The 25403-nt window shown below is 40.4% G+C and overlaps 1 protein-coding gene across 6 annotated transcripts in view; it reads right to left on the bottom strand.

Moving 5' to 3' along the window:
* Positions 1-5696: 5696 nt before the first annotated feature.
* The window catches only part of ZNF182 (zinc finger protein 182), a 32248-nt gene continuing 12541 nt past the window's right edge, over positions 5697-25403 (bottom strand). For 4 of the 6 annotated variants that reach the window (XM_012498752.2, XM_003271055.2, XM_030807264.1 and 1 more), the window contains 3 exons: positions 14153-14279; positions 13817-13906; positions 5697-8644 (listed from right to left, as the gene is read on the bottom strand). In XM_012498752.2, coding sequence (XP_012354206.1) covers positions 7014-8644; positions 13817-13906; positions 14153-14279 — 1848 coding nt within the window. In that variant the 3' untranslated portion in view covers positions 5697-7013. Of the gene's footprint in view, positions 8645-13816; positions 13907-14152; positions 15559-20476; positions 20585-25403 lie in introns of those variants that run through there. The other 2 variants (XM_030807263.1, XM_030807266.1) reach the window with 2 other exon arrangements.

Here is a 25403-nt window from a genome sequence, read left to right as displayed (position 1 = left end):
AGAATAATAAAGAAGTTCCCATATATCTTTTCCTTATCACCCAGGGATGGAACCATCATGTGTTGTTGCAGGATTAGTGGCATTGGAGGATGAGGAATGAAGGTAGCTTTCAAATCCTCAGTCTGCAGTGGGCCATCATGTGTTGATGCAGGGATCAGTGACATTGGAGGATGAGACTGAGGACTTCACCTGGCAGCAGTGGCACCTGGACACTGCTCAGAGGACTGTGTGTGCAGACGTGATACTGGAGAATTACAGTCAGCTAGTGTCTGGGGAGGGAAGGTAATTTGGTATTTATGATTATTGTGTCTAGGTTGACCCCTTTGGCATGCCATTGACATACCATGTCTTTCTTAAAGGAAGTGGGTCTCTGGTGATTACAGGACATGGATACGAGCTCCTCGGATGAAAGGACATCCCCATGTCTCCCCCCCATTCTTTGCTTAGCTTTGAGAAGGAACCCTGCTTCTCTTCCTTGTCCTTAGGATCTGATCCCTGCCTCCTTCAGCTGGAGCAAGCCTTTCTAGGTCATCCTCCCTTTCCCTAACCCTTTTCACTTTCCCTCCAGCCACTTGTCATCAACTCCACTCCTTATGCACTCAGACATTTATAGATCTGTCCTTTTTCAAATTTGTGACTTGTACTTCTACTTCCTTTTCTCATTCTTGTGAAAGGCTCAGGTGTTTTCTACTTGTGTTATAGAACCAGATTCCACCCTACCCCAAAACTCCTCCTTTCAAGGATCTCCATTAGGTGGCCCTATCAGTTGTTTCTCTCTGTTCCCTCCAACTGAAGTTATGGTGTTGTATTAATCTACTCTCGCACTGCTACAAAGAACTAAGACTGGGTAATTTGTAAAGAAAAGAGGTTTAATTGACTCACAGTTCCACAGGCTGTACAAGAAGCATGTCTGGGAAAGCCTCAGGAAACTTACAATCATGGCAGAGGGCAAAAAGGAAAGGGGCACATCTTATACGGCTGGAGCAGGAGGAATAGAGAACAGGCGGAGGTGCTACACACTTTTAAACAACCAGATCTCATGAGAATTCACTCACTATCACAAGAACAGCAAGGGGGAAATCCACTCCCATGATCCAATCACCTCCCCCCAGGTCCCTCCTCCAACATTGGGGATCACAGTTCGACATGAGATTTGGGTGGTGACATAAATTCAAACCATATCAGGTGTCTTTATTTTCTAGTTGTTTGTTGCTGACGCAAAGAAAAACAATTTCTATAGTTTGAGTTTATATTTAGCAACTTCACTAAATTCACTTATTAATTCTAACAATGTATCTGTAGATACTTTGGATTTTTCTATGTACACATCATCTGCAGAAATTGAAAGTCTTACTCACTTCCAGTCATTACTCGTTTTCTTTTTCTTGCGTTAATGCACTGCCTCAGACCTCCAGTACGATGTTGATTAGAAGTGAGCATACCAGGTGTCCTTGTTTCATTTCCAATCTCAGGAGGAAATTTTTTCCATGTTACCATTAAGTTTTGCCATGCTTCTTTTAAACACACCCTTCATCAGGCTAAGGAAGTTCTCTTCTACTTCTAGTTTGCTAAGAATTTATGTTGTGTTGAATTTTCTCAAATCCCTTTCTCTTTAGAGAAATTAATAATTATAATTTATTATTATGAATAAATGAATTCATATATTCATATACATTCAACACAATATCATTAAAATAGGTTATATGATCTCTAAGATCATATAACCTATTATTACATTGACTAAATTTTTAAGTTTATTGGCATATTTTTCATAATTTCCTGTCCTTTTAATGTTTATAGAATCTGTAGTGATGGACATTTATCATGGACATTTGAAAATTTGTATTTTATTTGTTGATCAGTCTAGAGTTTCTTGCATATATTAATCTTTTTAGAGAACTAGCTTTGATTTTTGCTATTGTTTGTCCTCTAGAGGTCATGAAAACAAATGTGAAGGAGGAAACTCACAAGAAGTGCTAAGCATAGATAGTAAGTAAGCTAGACACTTATGAGACATGAAGAAAATGCATAGGATGTATGAAGTATAGATAAGTAAACAAGTAGCTTTTGAGACAGGCAAAATTCATAAGATGTGTTATAGTTAGCAAGCAAGTAACTTGTAAGATGTACTAAAGATAAATAGAATACATAGAATATGATAGAACAAACAAGGATATTACTTATAGATAAAAAGGGACAGGAACACCAACTCATAAGGTAACCTACCACCTTGGTTATATTATACTTAAATTAACCACCAACTGGTGACACTTAGTATTGTTCCACTGAACACAGATAAAACCCATCACTGTTCAGGCTAATTGGTAAGCTATAAGCTGAGGTAAGCAAGGTATGTCATTGACCTTGAGCACCTTCAGTCTGAATGGGGCCCTTTTTCAAACCTCAGCTCTGGTCCTCGTAACCAATAAGGCTGATGGAACAGAGACAGACAGAGACAGAGGCAGGGCCTATGAATATTGCATAACACAGGACTCAGGAAATGTAGTCCTTCATCCTGTTTGTACCCTCTCCTAAGTCTGTCAACTTCATCTCTTTGATTCTTCGTGTATATATATACACATATATATACGTATCTGTATGTATATGTATATATATACATCTGTCCTATACATATATACACACATATGTATACATATGTATATACATATGTGTATATATGGATATGTGTATATATGAATATGTATATATATTTGCATTTTTCAAAAAAATTGATTTAATAAGCCATGTGACTCAACCATTTTATTTCATTTATTTTTTTTTTTTTGAGGCAGAGTCTCACTGTGTCACCCAGGCTGGGGACAATCTTGACTCACTGCAACCTCCACCTCCTGGGTTCAAGCAATTCTCCTGTCTCAGCCTCCCGAGTAGCTGGGACTACAGGCATGTGCCACCACACCTAGCTAACTTTTGTATTTTTAGTAGAGATGGGGTTTCACCATGTTGGCCAGGCTGGTCTTGAGCTCCTGACCTTAAGCAATCCACCTGCCTCGGCCTCCCAAAGTGCCAGGATTACAGGCGTGAGCCACTACGCCCGGCCTGACTAAAGCATTTTAATTTGGTCTGTGAGCCTTTCTATTCTGAGACTTCTAGGGTAGCTTGCCTGGTCGCATATTGAAGACTATCATTGTATCAAGGGAACTTCTCACATTAACAGACCCCAAAGGATAAAGTGAGAAGGGATCATAATTCAAAGTTTGGAGTTTACCGAAAGAAATAGGACAATAATAAGAAATAATTGGCTAAAATATTGGGGGCCCAGTATTGATCTGGGTGGTTATAGGGTCAATCAAGGGACACAGGGCTGATCTTAGGAATCCAGGACAGTTTCGGGAGCCCTAAGAACAAGGTGAAGAAGGACCATAATTAATTTTATTTTAGACATTTTAGCTAAAGCAGTAAGACAAATTAAGTAACTGGCATAATGTGGGGGTGGGACTTAGGGCTGGCCAAGGGGGCACAACAGAGCTGATTTGGGGGAGGTGTCAGGGACACCTCTTGCAGTGGGGCCTCTCCCCCTCTGAGTATATATAAGTAACAATGGCAAGGAGATTGTATTAGTCTGTTCTCACACTGCGAAAATACCTGAGACTGGGTGATTTATAAAGAAAAAAGGTTAAGTTGGCTTACTGTTCTGCAGGCTGTACAGGAAGCATGGAAGCATCTGCTTCCAGGGAGGCCTGAGGGAGCTTTCACTCATGGCAGAAGGCAAAGAGGGAACAGGCATCTTACATGGCAGGAGCAGGAGGAAGAAAGGAAGAAGGTGCTACACACGTTTACACAACCAGATCTCACCAGAAGTCACTAACTATATGGTACCAAGGCGGGATGGTGCTAAACCATACATGAGAACTCCACCCCCAAGATCCAATCACCTCCCATCAGACCCCTCCTCCAACACAGGATTACAATTCGACATGAGATTTGGATGGGGACACAGATCCAAACCACATCAGGGATGGAACAGAGAAGTGACATTCATTGAGCACTGTGTCCAGAACACAGGCTGATCCCATCCCATACACCTGTGGTCACTGCAGGGTCTTCAGCACAGTTCCTCTTTGTGCAGAAACCCCAGGGATCACCTCCCACCTCCACCCAACTCCCCATCACCACCAACGCAAGGTCATGCATCACTGAGACACCAAGACCCTATAACCTCTGACACCACAGATCCCCATCACTCACCTCACAGAGTGCCTCCCATTCCAGCACAGTCTTCTCACCTTGACTGCCCGGCATTCTTCCCCTCTTCACTCATTAGCGTCATGCCATGCTTTGCCACTTTCCTGCACTGCTCCTCACCCAACCCATTAACCACTGTCATTCACACTGTGCCTCATCTCACTCCCAATTTCCTCCACTCTCCACTCACTCACTGCCACTCTACTCCCTCCTTCTCTCCCCAACACTACTCATGTTTACTTACACTCAACTGTTTCTTCTCCAGTAACTCACACCACTGGATATTTCCCCCATTTCGCCCTACTCTTCCCTGTTCACCACCCTTCTGCCCCTCTTTACTCCATTCACTCCCCACTTGGCCCTTCATTACCCTCCTCTCTCTTCCTCCAATCCCAATCCTTTTATTCACATGCTGATGTTCATCTCCATCCATTCCCCTGTCTGTGCTTCACTCACCTCCATTCACCCACATGTGGGCCATCAGCTTGCCATTTGTGTCCCAGGAAGCAGGAGTCCAAGATCTACCTGAAATGGTGAGATCTGACCCTCACTCCCACCCCACTACAGGATGGCCTTCAATGGACCTGGAACCCTAGCAAGATTCTCTATAAGTAGAAAGGCAAAATAGCTTTATTTCCAGTGCCCTTGGGCATCTTTCAAGGAGACTGCACCAGGAGCAAGCCAGTCTGCCCCACGTTTCCTCTCCCTGGAAAGGCACTGAATGTGACATGTTTACCTTAAATAGTTCATAAAGTGAACCCATGGCTTGTTTCCTTGCAGGATTACTCAGGGAAAAAAGAAGACCCGGAAGGGCACAGGCAGGGTCTCAGGTCTAACTCACCCACCCATTTTGATAAATCCAAACATTGCCCATCCCTAGTTTTTCATAGCTTAAGTTGTCCAGTTCCAGCAGAGATGGCCCCAGTGAAAAGCCACAGAAGCATGAGGGCCACAAATACAGTAATTCACAAGCAGGACCTCTCGTTCTGAAGCAAACGTCCTGTTATGTGGTCTTTGGCTATGTCCATTCAGACCATCACTCTCAATCTGTCTCTCACCTTGGAAAATATGTATCACCAGCACTAGTGCAACCTTAGAGGAGCAAGTTATTCAACCTCTCTATGGATTCGTGTTTTGCAGCACTTGTAAAAAGTGTTTGTATGAATGATGTAATAAAAATCATTTCGTTAAGATATGGAAAGTCCTTGGTGGGCTTTAGTACAGGATCTTTTCACAGATGTCACTGTGCATGTTCCAGTCTCAATTATTTTAGTTACCTAATGTGGTCCCAGCTGACCGGAGAATCACTTTATTTGGCAGCCTCAGGAAAATAATGCCTATGTGCCTCTGGAATTGATTGAATAACTGTTGTTCTATCTGCTTGGTTCTTCGATTTATTCACTAAAAATAAACTCTACATTGAGCATACCTATATTAAATGTTATAAAATCCTGTACCTAGACTGTGACTTTACTATAACAGTAGAACAAAACAGCTTTTTAAATGTTTTATTTTTGAAAAGGTAGTACATCCACATAGTACATAGTACACCCACATTTTCAAAAGCTATGAAAGGATACAGTTGTCTCCCTCTCAATTCCATCCCCCCAGCCACCACTGCTCCTTCCCCTCCCAAGGTAATCAGGGTTACCAGGTTCTCTTGTCTCTTTCCAGAGATAACTTATGAATTCACAATTATGTACTTACCATTTTTCTCCTTTTTATATACAAATGGCAGCGTATTATACTCACTGTCCTCAACCTTGTTTTTCCTACCTAATAACATAAACTGAAGGTTATCCCACATCACTACATAAATGGTATCCAAGTTCTCCTTATTTATTCATTGTTGTCTACCCAGGAGTAGGCTGTATGAATATACCACAATTTAGGGAACCAGAACCCTGATATGGTGTCATTTAGACAGCTTCCAATCTTTTGTTTTCACAAACAGTGCATTAATGAATACTTCTGTATGTTCATCATTTTGTACATGTGTATGTACATTCCTAAAAGTGGAATTGCTGGCCCAAAAACCATATGCATTTGTGGTTTTGATTACTTTTGAATAATTCCTCTTTGAATGAGAAGAGTTTTCCCTGGACTTGCTATTTGCTGGAGGTTCATGTGGGAAAAGAAACCAGGACCACATTCTAAGCAGATCCGTTTTTTTTGACAACTGAGAATTTTTTCCCCCACATCTGTTAGTTCTTTCTGACTTTACTTCTCCCAAGTCAGTAAATAGGGGCAACTGTAGGGCTCTTCACAAGGAAAAGTCCCTTCTCTTCCCCCAGCACCCCATAACTGTTGCTCCCATCAGTAGACTACTTTCTACAAATATGGCTTGCCTGAGTGACTCCTTCTCGAGGCCCCAGCCTGTTTCTCCTCAGACCCCAAATGGTCTAGGAAACATCCTACCTCCTACCTGCCCATGCACTGTTACCACAGTTATATCTATGGTTCCGCGCCTCAGGGTATATCCCGAACCTCAGCTAGGAGTCCTTACCAGTGCTGTCTCACATCTGCAGCCTTGAGCACGCTCACTCTGAAATCCTCTGCACCAGTGCTTCATTTCCTCTGCCTGTGGCAGCCCTCTCATTAGGGTTGCAGCTGTCTCCTAATTTTGTCAGATACAGAGATTATACTTCTGCTTTTTCTCCCATAGCTTTTGGGTTATGACTGAGATGAAAAGAAGAAAGGCTGAATTTACTCCCATATTTAAACCACAAGTCAGAATATACTTTTAAAATGTGAGTAAAACTGACACAACTTTCTTTCAGTGTCCATAATAGATACTGCTGATTAGCTCTCTAATGTGCCATGAACTTTGACTTCCGAGTGTGGCCTCTTCCATGGGCTTTCTTTCCTGTATGGGTTCGCTGATGTACAATAAGGTTTGATTTTTGGGTAAAGGCTTTCCCACATTCTGTACATTTATAGGGTTTCTCTCCAGTATGAGTTCTTTGATGTACAGTGAATGTTGACTTTTCTCGGAAGGCTTTGCCACACTCAGTGCATGCATAGGGTTTCTCTCCCGTGTGCGTTCTCTGATGTATTATGAGCTGTGACTTCTGGCTAAAAGCTTTCCAACACACAGGACATTCATAGGGTTTCTCTCCTGTATGAATTCTCTGATGTATAATGAGCTTTGACTTTTCTCTGAAGGCTTTGCCACATTCATTACATTTATAGGGTTTTTCTTCCGTATGAGTTCTTTGATGTATAATGAGATATGATTTCTGTGAAAATGCTTTTTCACATTCATTGCACTCATAAGGTTTCTCTCCTGTATGACCTCTCTGATGTAGCATGAGGTAGGACTTCTGAGAGAAGGCTTTCTCACATTCATTACATTCAAACGGTTTCTCTCCTGAATGAGTTCTCTGATGTACACCAAGGTTTGACTTTTGCGTGAAGGTTTTCCCACACACATCACATTCATAGGGTTTCTCTCCTGTATGAGTTCTTTGATGCACAATGAGGGTTGACTTCTCATTGAAAGACTTCCCACATTCAGTACATTTATGAGGTTTCTCTCCTGTATGAGTTCTCTGGTGTATAATGAGAGTTGACTTATCACTGAAAGTTTTCTTACACTCATTACATTCATGGGGTTTCTTTCCTGTATGGGTACTATGATGTATAATTAGATCAAGCTTCTGTATGAAAGATTCTCCACATTTAGTGCATTCATAGGTTTTCTCTCCAGTGTGGGTTTTCTGATGGACAATGAGGTTGGACTTCTGAGTGAAGGCTTTTCCACATTCATTACATTCATAAGGTTTTTCTCCTGTGTGAGTCCTGTAATGTATGATGACAGTTGACTTTTCTCTGAAGGCTTTTCCACATTCAGGACACTCAAAGGGTCTCTCTCCTGTATGAGTTCGCAAGTGTATAATGAGTTGAGATTTTTGACTAAAGGCTTTTCCACATTCGGTACATCCAAAAGGTTTCTCTCCCGTATGAGTTCTCCAATGTACAATGAGGTGTGACTTCTTGCTGAAGGTTTTCCTACATGCAGTACATTCAAAGGGTTTCTCTCCATTTTTAATTCTCTGATGTAGACTAAGGCCTTTCTTTCGCCTAAGACCTTTCCCACACTCTTTATAGCCACAGGGCTTCACTCCAGGATTTGTTTTCTCATACTCAGTATGGAAGAACAATTTTGCACATCCATTATCATATTTATTTTCTGCAGAACGTCTACTAAATAAGTCTAAATTATCTACCATATTATTTCCAAATGATTCGTGTTTATCAGGTCTTTGTATTGAAGCAACAAGGTTTGTACTCAGATGAAGTATGTTTCCAAACTCATGACAGTCACGAGCACTCTTGGTGGTAATTGTTTTCTTGTCAGAAAATCCAACTTGCATCAGCAGACATTTATCTTGGTCATCCTGATGTTCCCTCTCAATCTGTTCATCAACTTGACAGACTTCTAGAAAGAAGTAAAATAAACCACCTTCATGCTTTGACATTATGGAGCAGACCTTCTTTAGAATTATTCTGCCATATGAAAGCTGATACTATAATCTCATTTTATCAGAGTTCCTGGAGAGAGAGTTTTTTACTAAACTCCCACCTGCTGGTCTTTTTGTTACCAAGAACAATCTTACCCTGACACCTCAGTCTTTCTTACCTCTATTTATACATCATACCTGACTTCCATCAACTCTGGGAAGCTTATACCCTCGATCTCAAAAAGCTAAAAATATTTGCCCAATTTGATCTTCAATTATCATATAAACTTTTTTTTTTTTTTTAAGAAACAGGATCTCAGCTCTGTTGCCAGGCTGGAGTTTAGGGGCAAAATCACAGCTTACTGCAGCCTTGACCTCCTGAGCTCAAGCAATCCTCCCACCTCAGCCTCCTGAGTAGCTGGGACTGCAAGCGCAAGCCACCACATCTGGCTAATTTTTGTATTTTTTTGTAGAGACAAGATCTCACTGTGTTGCCCAGGCTGGTCTCAAACTCCTGGTCTCAAGCAATCCTCCCAACTCAGCCTCCCAAAGTGCTGGGATTACAGGTGTGAGCCATCACACCTGGCCAGTATCATATGAAGTCTTAACTGTACCTGACTTACAGAATTTCTGTCTAGGTGGAAATGCAACAGCATGATTCCCAGACTCATGTCTTACAATAGTAACACTGAATCCATATTCTCAATGAATGAAAGAAAAATATAGAATGATTAGCTTGACAACAACAAAAAGTGAAAAATATTTGCCCAATCTGGGTTCACCTGTGTATCCATCAAAGCTTGCATTCACAGTTCTTCAACACCACCGTCTCTGCTCCTGCCTATACTATTTCCACTAAAACCTCTGCCTATTCTGTATTCCAAACCCTTCTTCATGTTCCATCACCCACATAGCCCTGTGTTCCATATTTTGCTATATTCAGAATCTAGATAACTTTCAAAAGGCAGGTCAGTCTTTTCTAAAAAGCTTACTCTGATCTTCCTATATAACTTAAATTTTTATTAACTTCTGGTCAGTCATCTGTATCACTCATTTAAACAGTTAAAATTGCAAAGCTTTGCCTTTAATTTCATCAATTGCAAGCAGCACATTATTTCACATTTTAACATCTCTGAATCCAGATGCACCTTACAATCAATGTCATAGGTTAATTGGTGGCAATTTTTCTTTCTTAGTGGTATGTCTTTAAATCTATGGCATCTTGAAGTTAATAAGATACGGCAAGTACTTTTTGTACATATGGTGAATTTTAAATCTTTTTTTATAGTTTACTTTTCTTCTTACTTTTCCGCAAATTTTTACATGAAAATTTTCAAGCATAGAAAAAGTTGAAAGAAGAGTACAGTAACTACTCATATTACCACTTAGATTCAATAGTGTTAACATTTTGCTATAGTGATACTGAATTTTAACATGGATTGTGCAGCTGTGGTTTTTCTTCCTGTGACTTCCTTTCTTTGGCTAGCTAAGCATTAGTTCTTAACCAGAGATGAACACAAAATCACATGAGGAACTTTTTACAAAATGCTCTCCATGGGACCCAAGCTCCACCAAAGATCTGCTGAATCTGAACCTTCTTAGGTGGTAAGAAGCAGTTTGGCCCATGTGGTTAGGGTCCTGGGCTCTCTAGCCCAGGAGAAAATCCTGGCTCAACCTTTCACTTGGTCTGTGACCTCAGGCAAGTGATCTAAACTATTTGTATCTTACTTCTCCACCCATAAAGGAATTATAACAGTGCCCACCCAAATGGATGTTGAGAGAATTAAATTACTTACAACAGGGCTTGCAGGGTACACAGGAAGTGCTTTAAATTGTTTACCAACACTACTACTATTACAAGTACTACTATTATGATTTTTAAGAATCACTACATTACTGTAAAAAGAAACAGTATATTTATATATTTAACATGTTCTAGAATACTAAGTGAAAAATGGTGAGTAAAACTGTGCATACACTGTTACCTGAGGTAGGAAACAAAGGGAAAAACTGGGTGATGCTGGAGGTTATTTTGAGCCATAGGAAAGGGAAGCTGAAGGGTTTTTAAAGTGTGTGTGTGTGTGGGGTGTGTGTGTGTGTGTGTGTGTGGTATGGTATACGTTTCATCACTTTGCTTCTCTAATAGCAAGGAATGAGATGAGATCATTCGCCAAAAGAGGGAAAAACAACTTGGAGTGGAGGTTTGAAGGAAGCAAGCAAGAAAGGTGTTATAAGACATGGAATCAAACCTAAGTGTCCATCAAGGAATATCAATGGATAAATAAAATGTCATCTATTTACAAAATGGAATACTGTTCAGCCATAAAAAGAATTAAATACTGTCATTTGCAGCTACATGGATAAGCCTGGAGGACATTATGTTAAGTGAAATAAGCCAGGCACAGAAAGACAAATACTGCATGATCTCGCTCATATATGGGAGCTAAAGGAGTTACTCTCATAGAAGTAGAGAGTAGAATAGTGACCAGACACTGGGAGGTGAAGAGGGGAGGAGAGGATAGGGAAAGGTTGGTAAATGGGTGCAAAGATACAATTAGACAGGAGGAATAAGTTTCCGTGTTACATTGCACAGCAGGCTGTCTATAGTTAACAATACAGTGTATCTTTCAAAATAGCTAAAAGATTTTGAATGTTCTCACCACAAAGAAACAAACGTTTGATGTGATGAATATACTAATTACCCTAATTTGATCATGACACACTGTATATATGTATCAAAACATCACACCATACTCCATAAATATATACAATTATGTGTCAACTAAAACTTTTAAAAATGTTTAAAAAACTGTGCATAGTAGGAAATGAATAAATATATATTCTTATAGGCTCATGTTGTAAAAAGTGATGGAAGAATAAACCTTTAAATTTTAATAAAGGTTACCTATGAGGAAGGAAGGAAGGAAGGAAGGGAATGGAATGGAAAGGGAAAGAAGCTGGACTTTTCTGAATATACCTTGTTTTCTGTTTTGGACTTTAGAACCAATAAATCTTTTGTAACTATTTTATATAATCATAAAGCAAAACTGAACATAAAAGGATTCCTTAATAATAGTAAATATTCTTTCTGCTGCATTTCCTAATGACCATGCTGAAAAGTCTTGATTCTCAATGGCACCAAAATGATTACCTCAATTCATTCAACTCGCTATACACAAGCAACAGTCTCAAAAAGAATACTAACAATACCACTGTCAGATGTAAGATTAATAAATTAAAAACCTTTAAGCTCAAAATTTGATTTGGAAATATTAATTTGAACATGAGATATTTTTTCTGTAAAAAATGTATACATAATAGTTCCTAGCTTTGTCAATGAAAAGGCCTCAAAACAATTCTCTAACCTCTAAATCGTGGGCTTAAAACATTATTTTCCACCAAAAAGAACCAGGGCCCCTTGAAGAAATCGCCAATTCTAGGTCAGAGGCAGGAAATATACAAAAGGAGCCTGGGACATGTTGTAACACCAGAAAGCAAGGAAGCTACCAAAGACTCAGGAGCCAACTTAAAGGAGATTCCACTGGCCAAAGATGAGACAGTGTCATGTGTAACATGGAAAATAAGACAATGGATTAAAACATAGAAATGTATACACCCATAAGTCCATAAATGATTCACAAAAAAGATATAACTTATTGGTCACCTTTGGATGATGCTACAAAATCAATTATTTTGAAAACTAGTAAATAAATGGAAAAGCTCAATCACTGAGCCTGTCTTTTCTGTACAATATGTAACTCATGGTAGCCAAATAATAGATGAGAAGCAATTTCTCTTTATAGAATTATTCCAGTGGGGCAGGGCACGGTGGCTCATGCCTGTAATCCCAGCACTTTGGGAGGCCAAGGCAGGTGGATCACGAGGTCAGGAGATCGAGATCATCCTGGCTAACACGGTGAAACCCCAACTCTACTAAAAATACAAAAATTTAGCTGGGTGTGGTGACACACACCTGTAGTCCCAGCTACTTGGGAGGCTGAGGCAGGAAAATTGCTTGAACCCAGGAGGCAGAGGTTGCAGTGAGCCAAGATCACACCACTGCACTCCAGCCTTGGCAATAGAGCAAGACTGTCTCTCAAAAAAAAAAAAAGTTACACATACAGTTCCTTTTATACCACCACATGGTATAATTCCAATCCTATGTATCTACCTGAAAGAAACAAAAACATACATCACCACAAAAATGTGCACATCAATGTTCACAGCACCATTATCCATAATAACCAAAAAGTTGAAACAAGCAAAATTTCCATCAATTGATGAATGGACAAACAAAATGTGTTCTATCCTAACAATGGAATTTTATTCCTCCATAAAAAGGAATGAAATACTGATACATGGTACAATGCGGATGAACCTTGAAAACATGCCAAGTGAAAGAAACCAGACATAAAAGGCCACATTTTGTCTGATTCCATTTAAATAAAATGTCCAGAATAGGCAAAACCATAGAGACAAAATAGATCAGTGGTTGCCAGGGAGTGAGGGGAAGAGGGATGAGAGTGACTGCTAGGGAGTAGGGGCTTCTTTTCAGTGTGATGAACACGTTCTAGAATTAGGTAGCGGTGATGGTTGTACAACTCTGTGAATATACTAAAAACTACTGAATTCTGTACCTTAAAAGGGTGAATTTTATGATATGTGAATTATATCTCAATAAAGCTACTTTTAAAAAATAGATAACCAAGATGTTTTAGGAAAGCAAATCTGACAAATATCTAAACTGAACGAGAAGACTGGACTCAGGTTGTTCAATCTGAAATTAGAGCATTAGAGTCCAGGCCTGTGACTAACGTGGGCCTGGCTTTAGATAAGTCAGTGACAGGTGAGAGTCGTGAAAGTGGCAAGGCCAGGGGGTTGTGGCATTTAAAAGACACTTTCATATGGGACAAAAGGAACTGTGCAGAAACTTGCAGGTAAGCACTAACTTAAGGAGAGTGGTCTGGTATATGGGGAACAGCGGGAGTGTCAGTTTTGTGTCTGAGGTGTTCATGTCCCTTCTCCTCCAACAGTGCCAAGGGCCAGAACCTTTTCCTAAGATATTCCTGAAAGCCCTGTCAGAGGGCCTCACCTCTGACTAATAGGGTAGAACTTCATGTCCCCAGAGCCTGGGTCAAAATTCCCCTTACCTGGAAAGTTCCAGAACGGGATTTTTCCTTCTGCCGGGCATTCTTCTACCTCCAACTTGAGGATGAGGTTTGGTTTGGTAACCTGCTGCCCTGTTGATGAGAAATGACAGTGATAACTCCTTGGCTTTCAGAGCCTCTGAGACAGAATAAGTTACATATTGGGGGCAGCACAAGGAATCTATTGCTTGACATAATGGTAAAGTCAAACCATTTAACCTGCATTTTGAGCTCACAAACACTTTTTCAGGAGAGAAAAGGGGGAACTGAGAAAGGAAATGCCTTCCATTGGATGCAATAATCATAAACAGCAAAATTACCTAAGGAAGCCATTCTTACCCACAAAGACCAAGTTGCTGTAGGTCTCCAGCATCACGTCTCTGTACAGGGTCCTCTGTGGTGGGTTCAGGTACTGCCACTCCTCCTGGGTGAAATCCACAGCTACATCTTCAAATGTCACTAGCCCCTGTAATGGTACATTCCTTTTATTTTAAAATGCTGACCACTAGATGATGAGGATAAAATGCACGGGAACTTTTGATTGGGTTCCTGGTTCATCATGATGACTCAATACTGGATGTCTATTTCATATCAAGTTAGTGATCTACTTTGTGGGAGAATCACAAATCACAGTTAAAAAAAAAAACTAAGTAAGAGAATACTTGAGACAATGTCATATCAGCACAAGGATAGACAAACAGTCCAGTGGAACTAAAAAGGGAATCCACACATGTATAGACACCTGATTTATAACAAAGTTGGCACAGTAAAGCAGTAGGGAGAAGATGACCTTTTCAATAGATGTGGATGGGTTATTAGATATCTATATGGAGAAAATGAAATTTAACCCCTCTAGCCACACATAAAAATCAGCTACAGGTAAATTGTAAATCTAATGTGAGAGGTAACCAATTAAGTGTCTATAAAATAATATAGGAAAATGTCTTCATAAGCTTTGGAGTAGCGAAAGAATTCTATAACAAAACATGAAAAGCACTCCTCATAAAGGAAAAGACAAGTGTTACAAGATCAAAAGTACTACAATGAAAAGGCAAGCCACAGATGGGGAAATTACTGGCAATATTCTTGGGGAATAAAGGTATCATATCTAGAATATATAAAATAACCCCTTCAAATCAATAAGAAACACACACAAAAGAATGGATAAGAGAAGTGAATAGGTACTTCACTGAAAAGCAAAACCAAATGATCTATGAACATAAGATAATGTACTCAACCCCATTAGCAATCAGGTAAGTGAAAAATTAAGCCACATTGAGACACCACTGTACACCCACAAGAAAGGTTATAATTAAACAGATTAAAATAACATAAGCAGGAATATAAACTGGTATAATCGCTTTGGTAACAGTTTGGCATTATTTACAAACGTTAATGGTTTGCATATACCATGACCCAGCAATTCTACTCCTAGGTACACATCTTAGAGAAAATCAGGCACATGTGCTCTAGAAAACAAATATATGGATGCTCATAGCAGCACTATTTCTAATACTAGATCACAGATAAAATCCAAATGTCCATCAACAGTAGAATGGGTAAATTGTGGCACAATCATTCAATGGAATGCTGTACAGTAATGAAAATGAATGAACTGCATGTTGTGAAGCAGGTTCACCGTGCACTCGAAAAAGATTGAAGAAACACTTTTTAACCTTGGGTTAGACAAATATTTCTTAGATTGACACCAAAATTCAAAAATCACTTGTTAAGAGATTAAAAAGACACAGAATGGAAGAAAATATTTGCAAATCAAATATCTGGCAAATAACTTTTATTGAGACTATATAAAAAAAACTTTCAAAATTAAAACAAAGTGGGCAAAAGAGATACTTCACCATGGGAGATAAACAGATGGCAAATAAGCACATAAAAAGATGCTCAACATCATTAGGCATGAGGGAACTATAAATTAAAACCACAATGAGATACTACTACACACCTATTAGAATAGGGAAAAAACTGACAATACTAAGTGTTGGTGAGGATGTAGAGCAACTGCACCTCTCCTGTCATAAGCAGGAATGCAAAATGGCACACAGCTACTTTGGAAAATGATTTTCCTGTTGTTTATGGAGTTAAGCATATACTACCATACAACCCTGCAATCCCACTCTCACATTTATTTACCTCAGTGAAATGCAAACTTAGGTAAACCCAAAAGCCTGTACATGAACATTTATATAGCAGCTACATTTTTAATGATCAAAACCTAGAAACATATCAAAGGTTTTCCAACCAGTGAATGGATAAACAACCTGGAATCCTCCATACAATGTAATACCACTTGGCAATAAAAATGAGAGAACTAATGATTTATGCAACAACATGGATGAACCTCAGATGTATTACGCTAAGTGAAAGAAGCCAGACTCAAAGGCTGCATACTGCATGATTACATTTATATATTACATTTCTGGGAAATAAAAACTACAAAGACTGAAAATACATCTATATTTTCCTTGTCAACAATAGTACTTCCCTGGTCAGCAATACTGTGCATATTGTCACATCTCAATGTGCTGGGAGGGTGACATGAAAGTGAACAACAGATGCTTCATGGCTGGGACCCTCTGAGACCTCACCCTATGCATCTCTCCCTTTGGTTGATTCTACTTGTACCCTTTTGCTATAATACAACTGTAATCATAAGTATGTACTTTTCTGAGTTATATGAGTCATTCTACCAAATTATTAAACCTGAGTGTATACTGAGAACCCTTAAGTTGAATCAAGGTGTGGAAGTGGAAGTGGCACCATTCACCATCACCCCTAGTGACCCACTAGCAAAATTTTTGCTTCCTGTTCCTGCAACATTATGTTCTGCCGGTCTAGAGATCTTAGTTTCAGAGGGAGGAATGCTGCCACCAGGAGACACAACAATGATTCCATTAAACTGGAAGTTAAGACTGCCACCTGGTTACTTTGGGCTCCTCCTACCTGTAAGTCAACAGGCTACAAAGAGAGTTATAGTGTTGGCTGGGGTGACTGACCCACACTATCAAGATGAAATCAGTCTGATACTCCACAACGGAGGTAAAGAAGAGTATGTGTGGAATACAGGAGATCCCTTAGGGCGTCTCTTAGTATTACCATGCCCTGTGATTAAGGTCCGTGGGAAACTACACCAACCCAATCCAGGCAGGATTACAAATGGCCCAGACTCTTCAGGAATGAAGGTTTGGGTCACTCTACTGGGTAAAACACCACAACCCACTGAGGTGTTTGCTGAAGGCAAGGGGAATACAGAATGGATAGTAGAAGAAGGTAGTTATCAATATCAGCTATGACCACATGAGCAGCTGCAGAAACGAGGACTGTAATTGTCATGAGGATTTCCTCCTTATTTTGTTAAAAAATATGTCTGTGCTTTTCACATAGTCCCACATTTCTTGGAGGCTTTGTTCGTTTCTTTTTATTCTTTTTTCTCTAAACTTCCCTTCTCGCTTCATTTCATTCATTTCATCTTCCATCACTGATACCCTTTCTTTCAGTTGATCGCATCAGCTACTGAGGCTTCTGCAATCTTCGCGTAGTTCTCAAAACTTGGCTTTCAGCTCCATCAGCTCCTGTAAGCCCTTCTCTGCATTGGTTATTCTAGTTATCCATTCGTCTAATTTTTTTTCAAAGTTTTTAACTTCTTTGCCATTGTTTTGAATTTCCTCCCGTAGCTCGGAGTAGTTTGATCGTCTGAAGCCTTCTTCTCTCAACTCATCAAAGTCATTCTCCGTCCAGCTTTGTTCCGTTGCTGGTGAGGAACTGCGTTCCTTTGGAGGAGAGGTGCTCTGCTTTTTAGAGTTTCCAGTTTTTCTGCTCTGTTTTTTCCCCATCTTTGTGGTTTTATCTACTTTTGGTCTTTGATGAGGTGTTTGTAGTATTCTGTGATGGTAGATTGTATTTCTGTGGGATCAGTGGTGATATCCCCTTTTTCATTTTTTATTGCATCTATTTGATTCTTCTCTCTTTTCTTCTTTATTAGTCTTGCTAGCAGTCTATCAATTTTGTTGATCTTTTAAAAAAACCAGCTCCTGGATTCATTAATTTTTTGAAGGGTTTTTTGTGTCTCTATTTCTTTCAGTTCTGCTCTGATTTTAGTTATTTCTAGCCTTCTGCTAGCTTTTGAATGTGTTTGCTCTTGCTTTTCTAGCTCTTTTAATTGTGATGTTAGGGTGTCAATTTTGGATCTTTCCTGCTTTGTCTTGTGGGCATTTAGTGCTATAAATTTCCCTCTGCACACTGCTTTGAATGTGTCCCAGAGATTCTGGTATGTTGTGTCTTCATTCTCGTTGGTTTCAAAGAACATCTTTGGTTAATGGGTGCAGCAAACCAACATGGCACATGGATACGTATGTAACAAACCTGCACATTGTGCACATATACCCTAAAACCTAAAGTATAATAATAATAATAATAAAAAAAAAGTCTGTGCATGTTTACACCTTTATTAAGAAAATATCTTCATGTTATTTCCTTTTTCCTTTATCACGTGACATAAGATTTATTGACTTCATATCAGCACTGAAGTGTTGTTAACTTTATGTAACAGCATTTAGGTTAAGAATTAGTGTGCTTCCAGTTGTAGGAGGGATAGCTGTATTATGTTAGGCATAATTATGACCTTATTATTGTCTTTACTTGAAGATTTATGTGTATGTGTGATTTCAGGAGATGTGTACAGTTTTAAGTTGACAAGGGGTAGACTTATAATGGTTAATATTGAGTGTCAACTTGATTGGATTGAAGGATGCAAAGTATTGTTCCTGGGTGTGTCTGTGAGGGTGTTGCCAGAGGAGATTAACATTTGAGTCAATGGAATGGGAAAGGCAGACCCACCCTCAGTCTGGGTGGGTACCATCTAATCAGCTGCCAGGGCAGCTAGAATAAAGCAGGCAGAAGAAGGTGGGAGGAGCTGACTTTCTGAGTCTTCCGGCCTTCATCTTTCTCCCATACTAGATGCTTCCTGCCCTCAAACATTAGACTCCAAGTTCTTCAGCTTTTGGACTTTTAGACGTATACCAGTGGTTTGCCAGGGCCTTCGGCCACAGAATGAAGACTGCACTGTCGTCTTCCCTATTTTTGAGGTTTTGGGACTCAGACCAGCTTCCTTGCTCCTCAGCTTGCAGAAAACCTACTGTGGGACTTCATCTTGTGATCGTGTGCGTCAATACTCCTTAATAAAATCCCCCTCATATATTCGTCTATCCTATCAGTTCTGTCCCTCTAGAGAACCTTGACTAATACAGAAGTCATTGCAACTTAATATACATAATGATTATAAAATAAAACAACATGTCAGAGTTTAGACCAAACATACCAGCCAAATCAATTAATATTATTAGGCCTTAAGAAGGCTTATTAAAAGATCTCCAGATTGACTCACAAGCAAGATCCAGCTGTATGTTGTATGCAAAAAATACAACTAAAACAAAGTGATTCGAGAAGGCTAAAAGTAAAGGGATAGGTAATGGTCAACCAGACAAATAAATGGAAACAATAAGAAAGCAGAGGTTGAGATCCTGACACTATACTTAGTCTAAAGATAAAAGGCATACAAACAAATTGTGTATTATATTCAGTAGGTTGGTTTTCCACAGTGATGTGGGTGCAGCAATTCTGACTCTACTTTCTGTATATTGTAGACTGAACAAATGAGTGAATTATTGATGCTAGGAACCAATGCTCTCACTGTTAAAGAAGGGAGATGCGAATATGCAACACGGGATGACTAAGATTCCCAGGATGCTGTATGAACTCAAAGTATGTATGTATGTGTGTGTGTGTGTGGTGTATGTGTGTACACATATAGATGTAGACACACAGATGTAGATATATATGTACATACACACATCTCTGTTCACCGAAAGGGCCTAGAAGTAACATGCCCCAGCAGCAATGAGCACAGCTAGCACCCAGATTTTGGTTTCTAAATATAATTATCCATTAAGAGGAACCAGAGCTCCTTGGAGAAATGGCTGATTCCAGGGCAAGTAAAGTTAAAGATGAAGGCCGGAACATCTTGTGCCAGAAAATAAGAAAATGCTCAGAGCTCAGAAACGGACCAAACCTACCAAAGCCTTAAAATTCCACTTTCAGGACTGATATAGTTTGGCTATCTCTCCCTCCAAATCTTATGTTAAAATGTGATCCTGGCTGGGTGTGGTGACTCACGCCTGTAATCCCAGCACTTTGGGAGGCTGAGGTGGGTGGATGATTTGGGGTCAGGAGTTCGAGACTAGCCTGGCCAACATGGTGAAACCCCATCTCTACTAAAAATACAAAAATTAGCTGGCAGTGGTGGCGCATGCCTGTAATCCCAGCTACTCGGGAGGCTGAGGCATGAGAATTGCTTGAACTCAGGAAGCGGAGGTTGCAGTGAGCTGAGATCATGCCACTGCACTCCAGCCTGGGCAACAGAGTGAAAGATTGTCTCAAAAAAAAAAAAAAAATGTGATCCCCAGTGTTAAAGGGAAGGCATGGTGGGAGGTGCTTGGGTAATGGGGATGGATCCCTCATGAATGGCTTGGTGTCACTCCTTTGGTGATGAGTGACTTTTCACTCTATTTGTTCAGATGAGATCTGGTTGTTAAAGAGTCTGGTGCCTCCCTCCCCCACTCTTACTCCCACTCTTGCCATGTGACATACCTGTTCCCTCTTTGCCTTCTGCCATGAGTAGAAGCTTCCTGAGGCCTCACCAGATGCAGATGCTGGTGTCATGCTTCTTGTACAGCTTGCAGGACTGTGAGCCAAATAAACCACTTTTCTTTATAACTTTTTTTTTCTAAAGAAAATGTTCAGAAAATTATAGGGATGTCTCAAAACGACACAAAAGCCAGCTTAAAGGGACTCTCACTGGCCAACTCAGGGACAACTGAGCATCGAAATAAATAATGACAGTAATATTCACTGACTAAAATAAAAACGCATAAAAATAAAAATTTTCTATTCCAGATTATAAATAAATAAAGGAGATAAAGAAGGTCTGCTTCATAGTAAAATGACAATAAATACAGAAGAAATAATAAGAGAAAATTGTCATTTGGCACCCATCACAATAACTGATTCAGGCAAGATTAATCAATGGATAATAATACTAATCGGTGAAAAGTTTGATGAAGAATGGGACAATTATGTAGCCTCAAAGTATCATCCACAAATTAGTTATTAATTACAAAGGAAAAATAGTAATGTTATGGCAGAGAAACGTGGCTAGTGAGAGAAACAAGTGATCAAAGTTAATATCATAAAAAATGAGACAAGTTGGGCTGGGTGTGGTGGCTCACACCTGTAATCCCAGCACTTTGGGAGACCGAGATGGGCAGATCACTTGAGGCCAGGAGTTCAAGACCAGCCTGGCCAACATAGTGAAACCCCATCTCTACTAAAAATACAAAAATTAGCCAGGCACAGTGGTGCACACCTGTAATCCCAGTTACTTGGGAGGCTAAGGCACAAGAATCTCCTGAATCCGGGAGGTGGAGGTTGCAGTGAGCTGAGATGGCGCCACTGCACTCCAGCCTAGGCAACAGAGTGAGACTTCGTCTCAAAAAAGAAAAAAAAAAAGGCAAATTGACATCATATGCCCCTGATGTGATACAAGGACACATCACTTACATTTTTTTCCTGCCAGAAATGCATGACCTCAATCAAACCATGAGGAAACATCAGACAAACCTAGAGTGAGGGACATTCTACAATACGGATGGCCTATGTGCTTTAAAAATGTCACAGACATGAAAAACAAAGAAATGCTGAGGAAGTCTTCCAGATTAAAATATAAAGAATATACACTGCATAATAGTATTATATCAATGTTAACTTTCTGAGTCTGTTCAGTGTAATTTAATGATATAGGAGAATGTCCTTGCTCTTAAGAAATTGAGGAGTCCAGCTCCTGGCTAAAACTCTATGTGTGATTTTTAATTATTAAGGCCTGACCAATGACAATTACAAAGACTTCAGCTGTCAGGCTTTGTAGGAGAAATCTGCCCCCACATCAGACTTGGAATATATAGCCAAGACGTTATAGTCTCTAAAGAGACTGGCCAGCCCCACTCTTACAAATATCTGTATTCCTAGGCCAGGCACCTTCATTGGAGAATGATGATCATTAATTCAAATTTCTAGGTTTGTTCATGCCACTCCTGCTGATTATTGAGCCAGAGTAGCCTTCATCAGGAGGTCAGGTCAACTAGTCCACAACAAAATCCAAATCATACCTGACAAATTCTCAGGCATTAAAAAAAACAGCTACTGATGAAATAACAAAAATTAATCACCAACGTCTACTAATATATTTTTGTTGATATCTACAATATCAATAAAAATACAAATCAGGCACCCTCCCCTAAATAATCTGGGCAAGAGCCTTCCTCCAAAAATCTGGGTCTGGTTACTCAATAATGGGGTCTCTAAGAGACTGATGGGCTTCTCACTAAAAAATTAATGGAAAGGTACTGGGCTACACAGGGCTCAACATACAGCCCCATTAGGGTCTGCACAGTGATGACTAACATAAAGACTATCTGAAGCGGCTAGCAGGAGTAAGCTGTCATTATGCTATTGTGTCTGCCATTAACTATCAAACTGTCACCCCCAAAATAAATGCATACATATGTGTTTATGCAGACACACACATACACATATACATATAGAAATAAAGTAAAAATAAATGTGGGAAAAGGTCAAAAATTGGTGAATCTAGATGAAAGCTATATATTTATTCATTGAACTATTCTCGCAACTTCTCTACAGGAAATGGCTAGCACATGTGTGAATTTGGTCAACCTCATTAATAAATAAATGAAAATGAGCAATCATCCATCAATTATATAATTGGCAAGGTATAAAAACACTGATAATATATGCTTGTGGGGACAATATTCAGAAACAAGCATTCTGTTGCACTCTTGGTGACAGCATGACCTTGTTAAGCCTTTTTAGAAGATAATTTGGCAAGTCCTCTTAAAAATTAAAACAATTTCTTCATTTCAGAAATTCCAGTTATAGGAATCTGTCCTACAGAAATGTCTCCACAAGAATACAGACATGTACATTCATTCCCTTCCTAACTCTGTGATAAAACAAAAGTGGAAGCAACCCAAAATTCTATCAATAAGGGAACAAATATAAGAAAAATGATGGTTTATGCTTGAATTATAATTGTTATGGGTTGAATTATGTCCCCCCCAAAATTCATATGTTGAAGTCCTAACCCCCAACATGACTATATGTAGAGGGAGAGCCTTTAAGGAGGTAATTAAGGTTAAATAAGGCCATAAGGGTAGGTTCCTCATCCAAGAGGACTGGTGTCCTTATAAGAAGAGAAAAAGACACCAGAGCTCCCTCTCTCTCTCCCTGCACCCAAAGAAGAAAGGCCATGTGAGGCCACAGCAAGAAGACAGCCCTCAGCAAGCCAGGAAGAGCAGCCTCACCAGAAGCCAACCCTACTCGTGCCTTGATCCTGGACTTCCAGCCTCCATAGCTGTGAGAACACAGATTTCTGTTGTTTAAACCACCCAATCTCTGGTATTTTGTAATGGCAGCCTGAAATGACTAATACAATAATCTTCTGCAACTGTTAAGAAGGAAAAGGTGACCACACTTTGGTTACTCATTTGATGAGTATTTGTTAAATTACCACACTGAGTGAAAACCACGAGGTGGCAAACTGTATACTTACAAGCCTTCCTTGTTTCAAATAAATGGATTAGATAGAAATGGTAGACTTCTAGTCCTGACATGATGGCAGAGACTCCTCTTTCCCTGCTCTTCCCCACTAAGTACAACTATAAACCCTGAAAGTGATGCAAGAGACAACCAAAAGAGGACTCTGAAAGGAGGAAAGTGGAAAGCACACAGGTTAGGGACCCAAGGACTTAAACAGTGGCAGGACATCTTATGATCCCCCCACCCCAACAACGGAAGGCGACCCAGGCCTGTGTCTCTAAACCCCCAACCTAGCAACAGAACACAGCCTAGGTAGTCTCTGTCTTCCCCCAAATCAGCAGGAGTCCTTCCAACAACACCAGACAAGCCTGTGACACCAGCGAAGGAGATTAATCTGGAGTCTTGCTGACAATAAGCAGCCACCGGAAGTGCTTCTTCTCCACTAAGCCTGAGACTTCCTTCCCCTATCTAGACACTCCCTCTCCACTTCAAGACACCTGGCAGTCAGGTAGGATGGCAGGGGGATCCCCACACAACAAGCACCCAGCCAGGAAATGCTCTTCATCCCTGCTGGCCAAAGAATCAGCTCTCTCACCCAGAGAACAGACACCATACAGATGCAGCAGCGGAAAATCTGGACACAACAGGCACCCAGCCAAAGAAGCACTGTTTATCCCCTGTGTAGTGAATTCCTGGAATTTTATGTTGCTTTGGTATCCACTTTGAATGTAAGCTGGACTTTCTTGTACAAGAAGCAGGACTCAGTCACCCTTGACAGTCTCCAGTCCTCTACCTCCTCCCTGTTCCTAAACATGGTCGACTCAGATATCAGCCTTATACAACCACCTACTGGTGACCACCTCCCTAGGGGACAGCTAGACACAACCCACTTGACTCGCCCCTCTGATCCCCACACCCCACATGGACTGCACAGATATGCTGCAGTGACCACCTTCCAGTCACAGCGTGACTCCATGGAACTTGAGCCTGCTTGCTCTAAACCCATCAGTTAAAACTCTCCATGAAAAGGCTTCACCCCACAGGTCTGTCCCCCCGTGCCCCTCTCTGTCCCCACTCGCTGGCTGAGCACATGTGTCATGGTCAGCTCTCTGTGTCCCGTTGGCCCTGTGAGGTGTGCTGCCCTCTTCCGTCTGGACCTGTAAGGAATGTGCTACCTCCTTGACTTTCCGTGTTCTGTCGAGTTGCCTCCTCTGTGTCTCACCTACCCCAAACACCCAAACCTAACTTCTCTCCCAGTCACGGCTCTCCTAGAGAGTGGCTATCTTGGTAGGAATAAGCTTGACCCAGATCAGACAAGAGCCACAAGGGTGTCTGCCAGAATAAACAGGTTTCCTGGGAGAGGGACACCTGGTCATGGGTCAGACACAGGCACTAAGCTGCTCACGGGAATAAAGAAGAATTCTCTGAAAGGCACATTTGTAAACACCCACAACCACATTCCCTGGAGCCCCACCAGGATGAGGTTAGAATTTAAAGCCAAGCACATTATTAGAAGGTTAGAACTTTCAGGCCCACGCCCAGACCTCTAGAGAGGGGACAGGGGCTACAGACTAAGTTAATCACCAATGCCCAATGATTTAATCAATCATGCCCATGTTATGGAACTGCCATAGAAACCTCTCAATGGCAGGGTTAGGGAGCTTCTGGTTCAGTGAACACACTGTGTTGGAAGGGCAGCACACCCAGAGAAGGCACGGAAGGAAACTCTGTACCCTCCCATGCCTTGCTCTGTAGAACTCTTCCATTTGATTGTTCCTGAGTTGTATCCATCATAATAAACTAATAATCATAAGTGCTTTCCTGAGTTCTGTGAGTTGTTCTAACAAATTACTGAACCTGAAGGGTACATGAGAATCTCTGAATTTGTAGTCGACCAGGCAGA

Source organism: Nomascus leucogenys, chromosome X (genome assembly GCF_006542625.1).
Source record: "Nomascus leucogenys isolate Asia chromosome X, Asia_NLE_v1, whole genome shotgun sequence".
Classification (NCBI taxonomy): Eukaryota; Metazoa; Chordata; class Mammalia; order Primates; family Hylobatidae; genus Nomascus; species Nomascus leucogenys.
The sequence above is the reverse complement of the archived record's forward strand: the minus strand, read 5'-3'. Positions and strand labels throughout refer to the sequence as shown.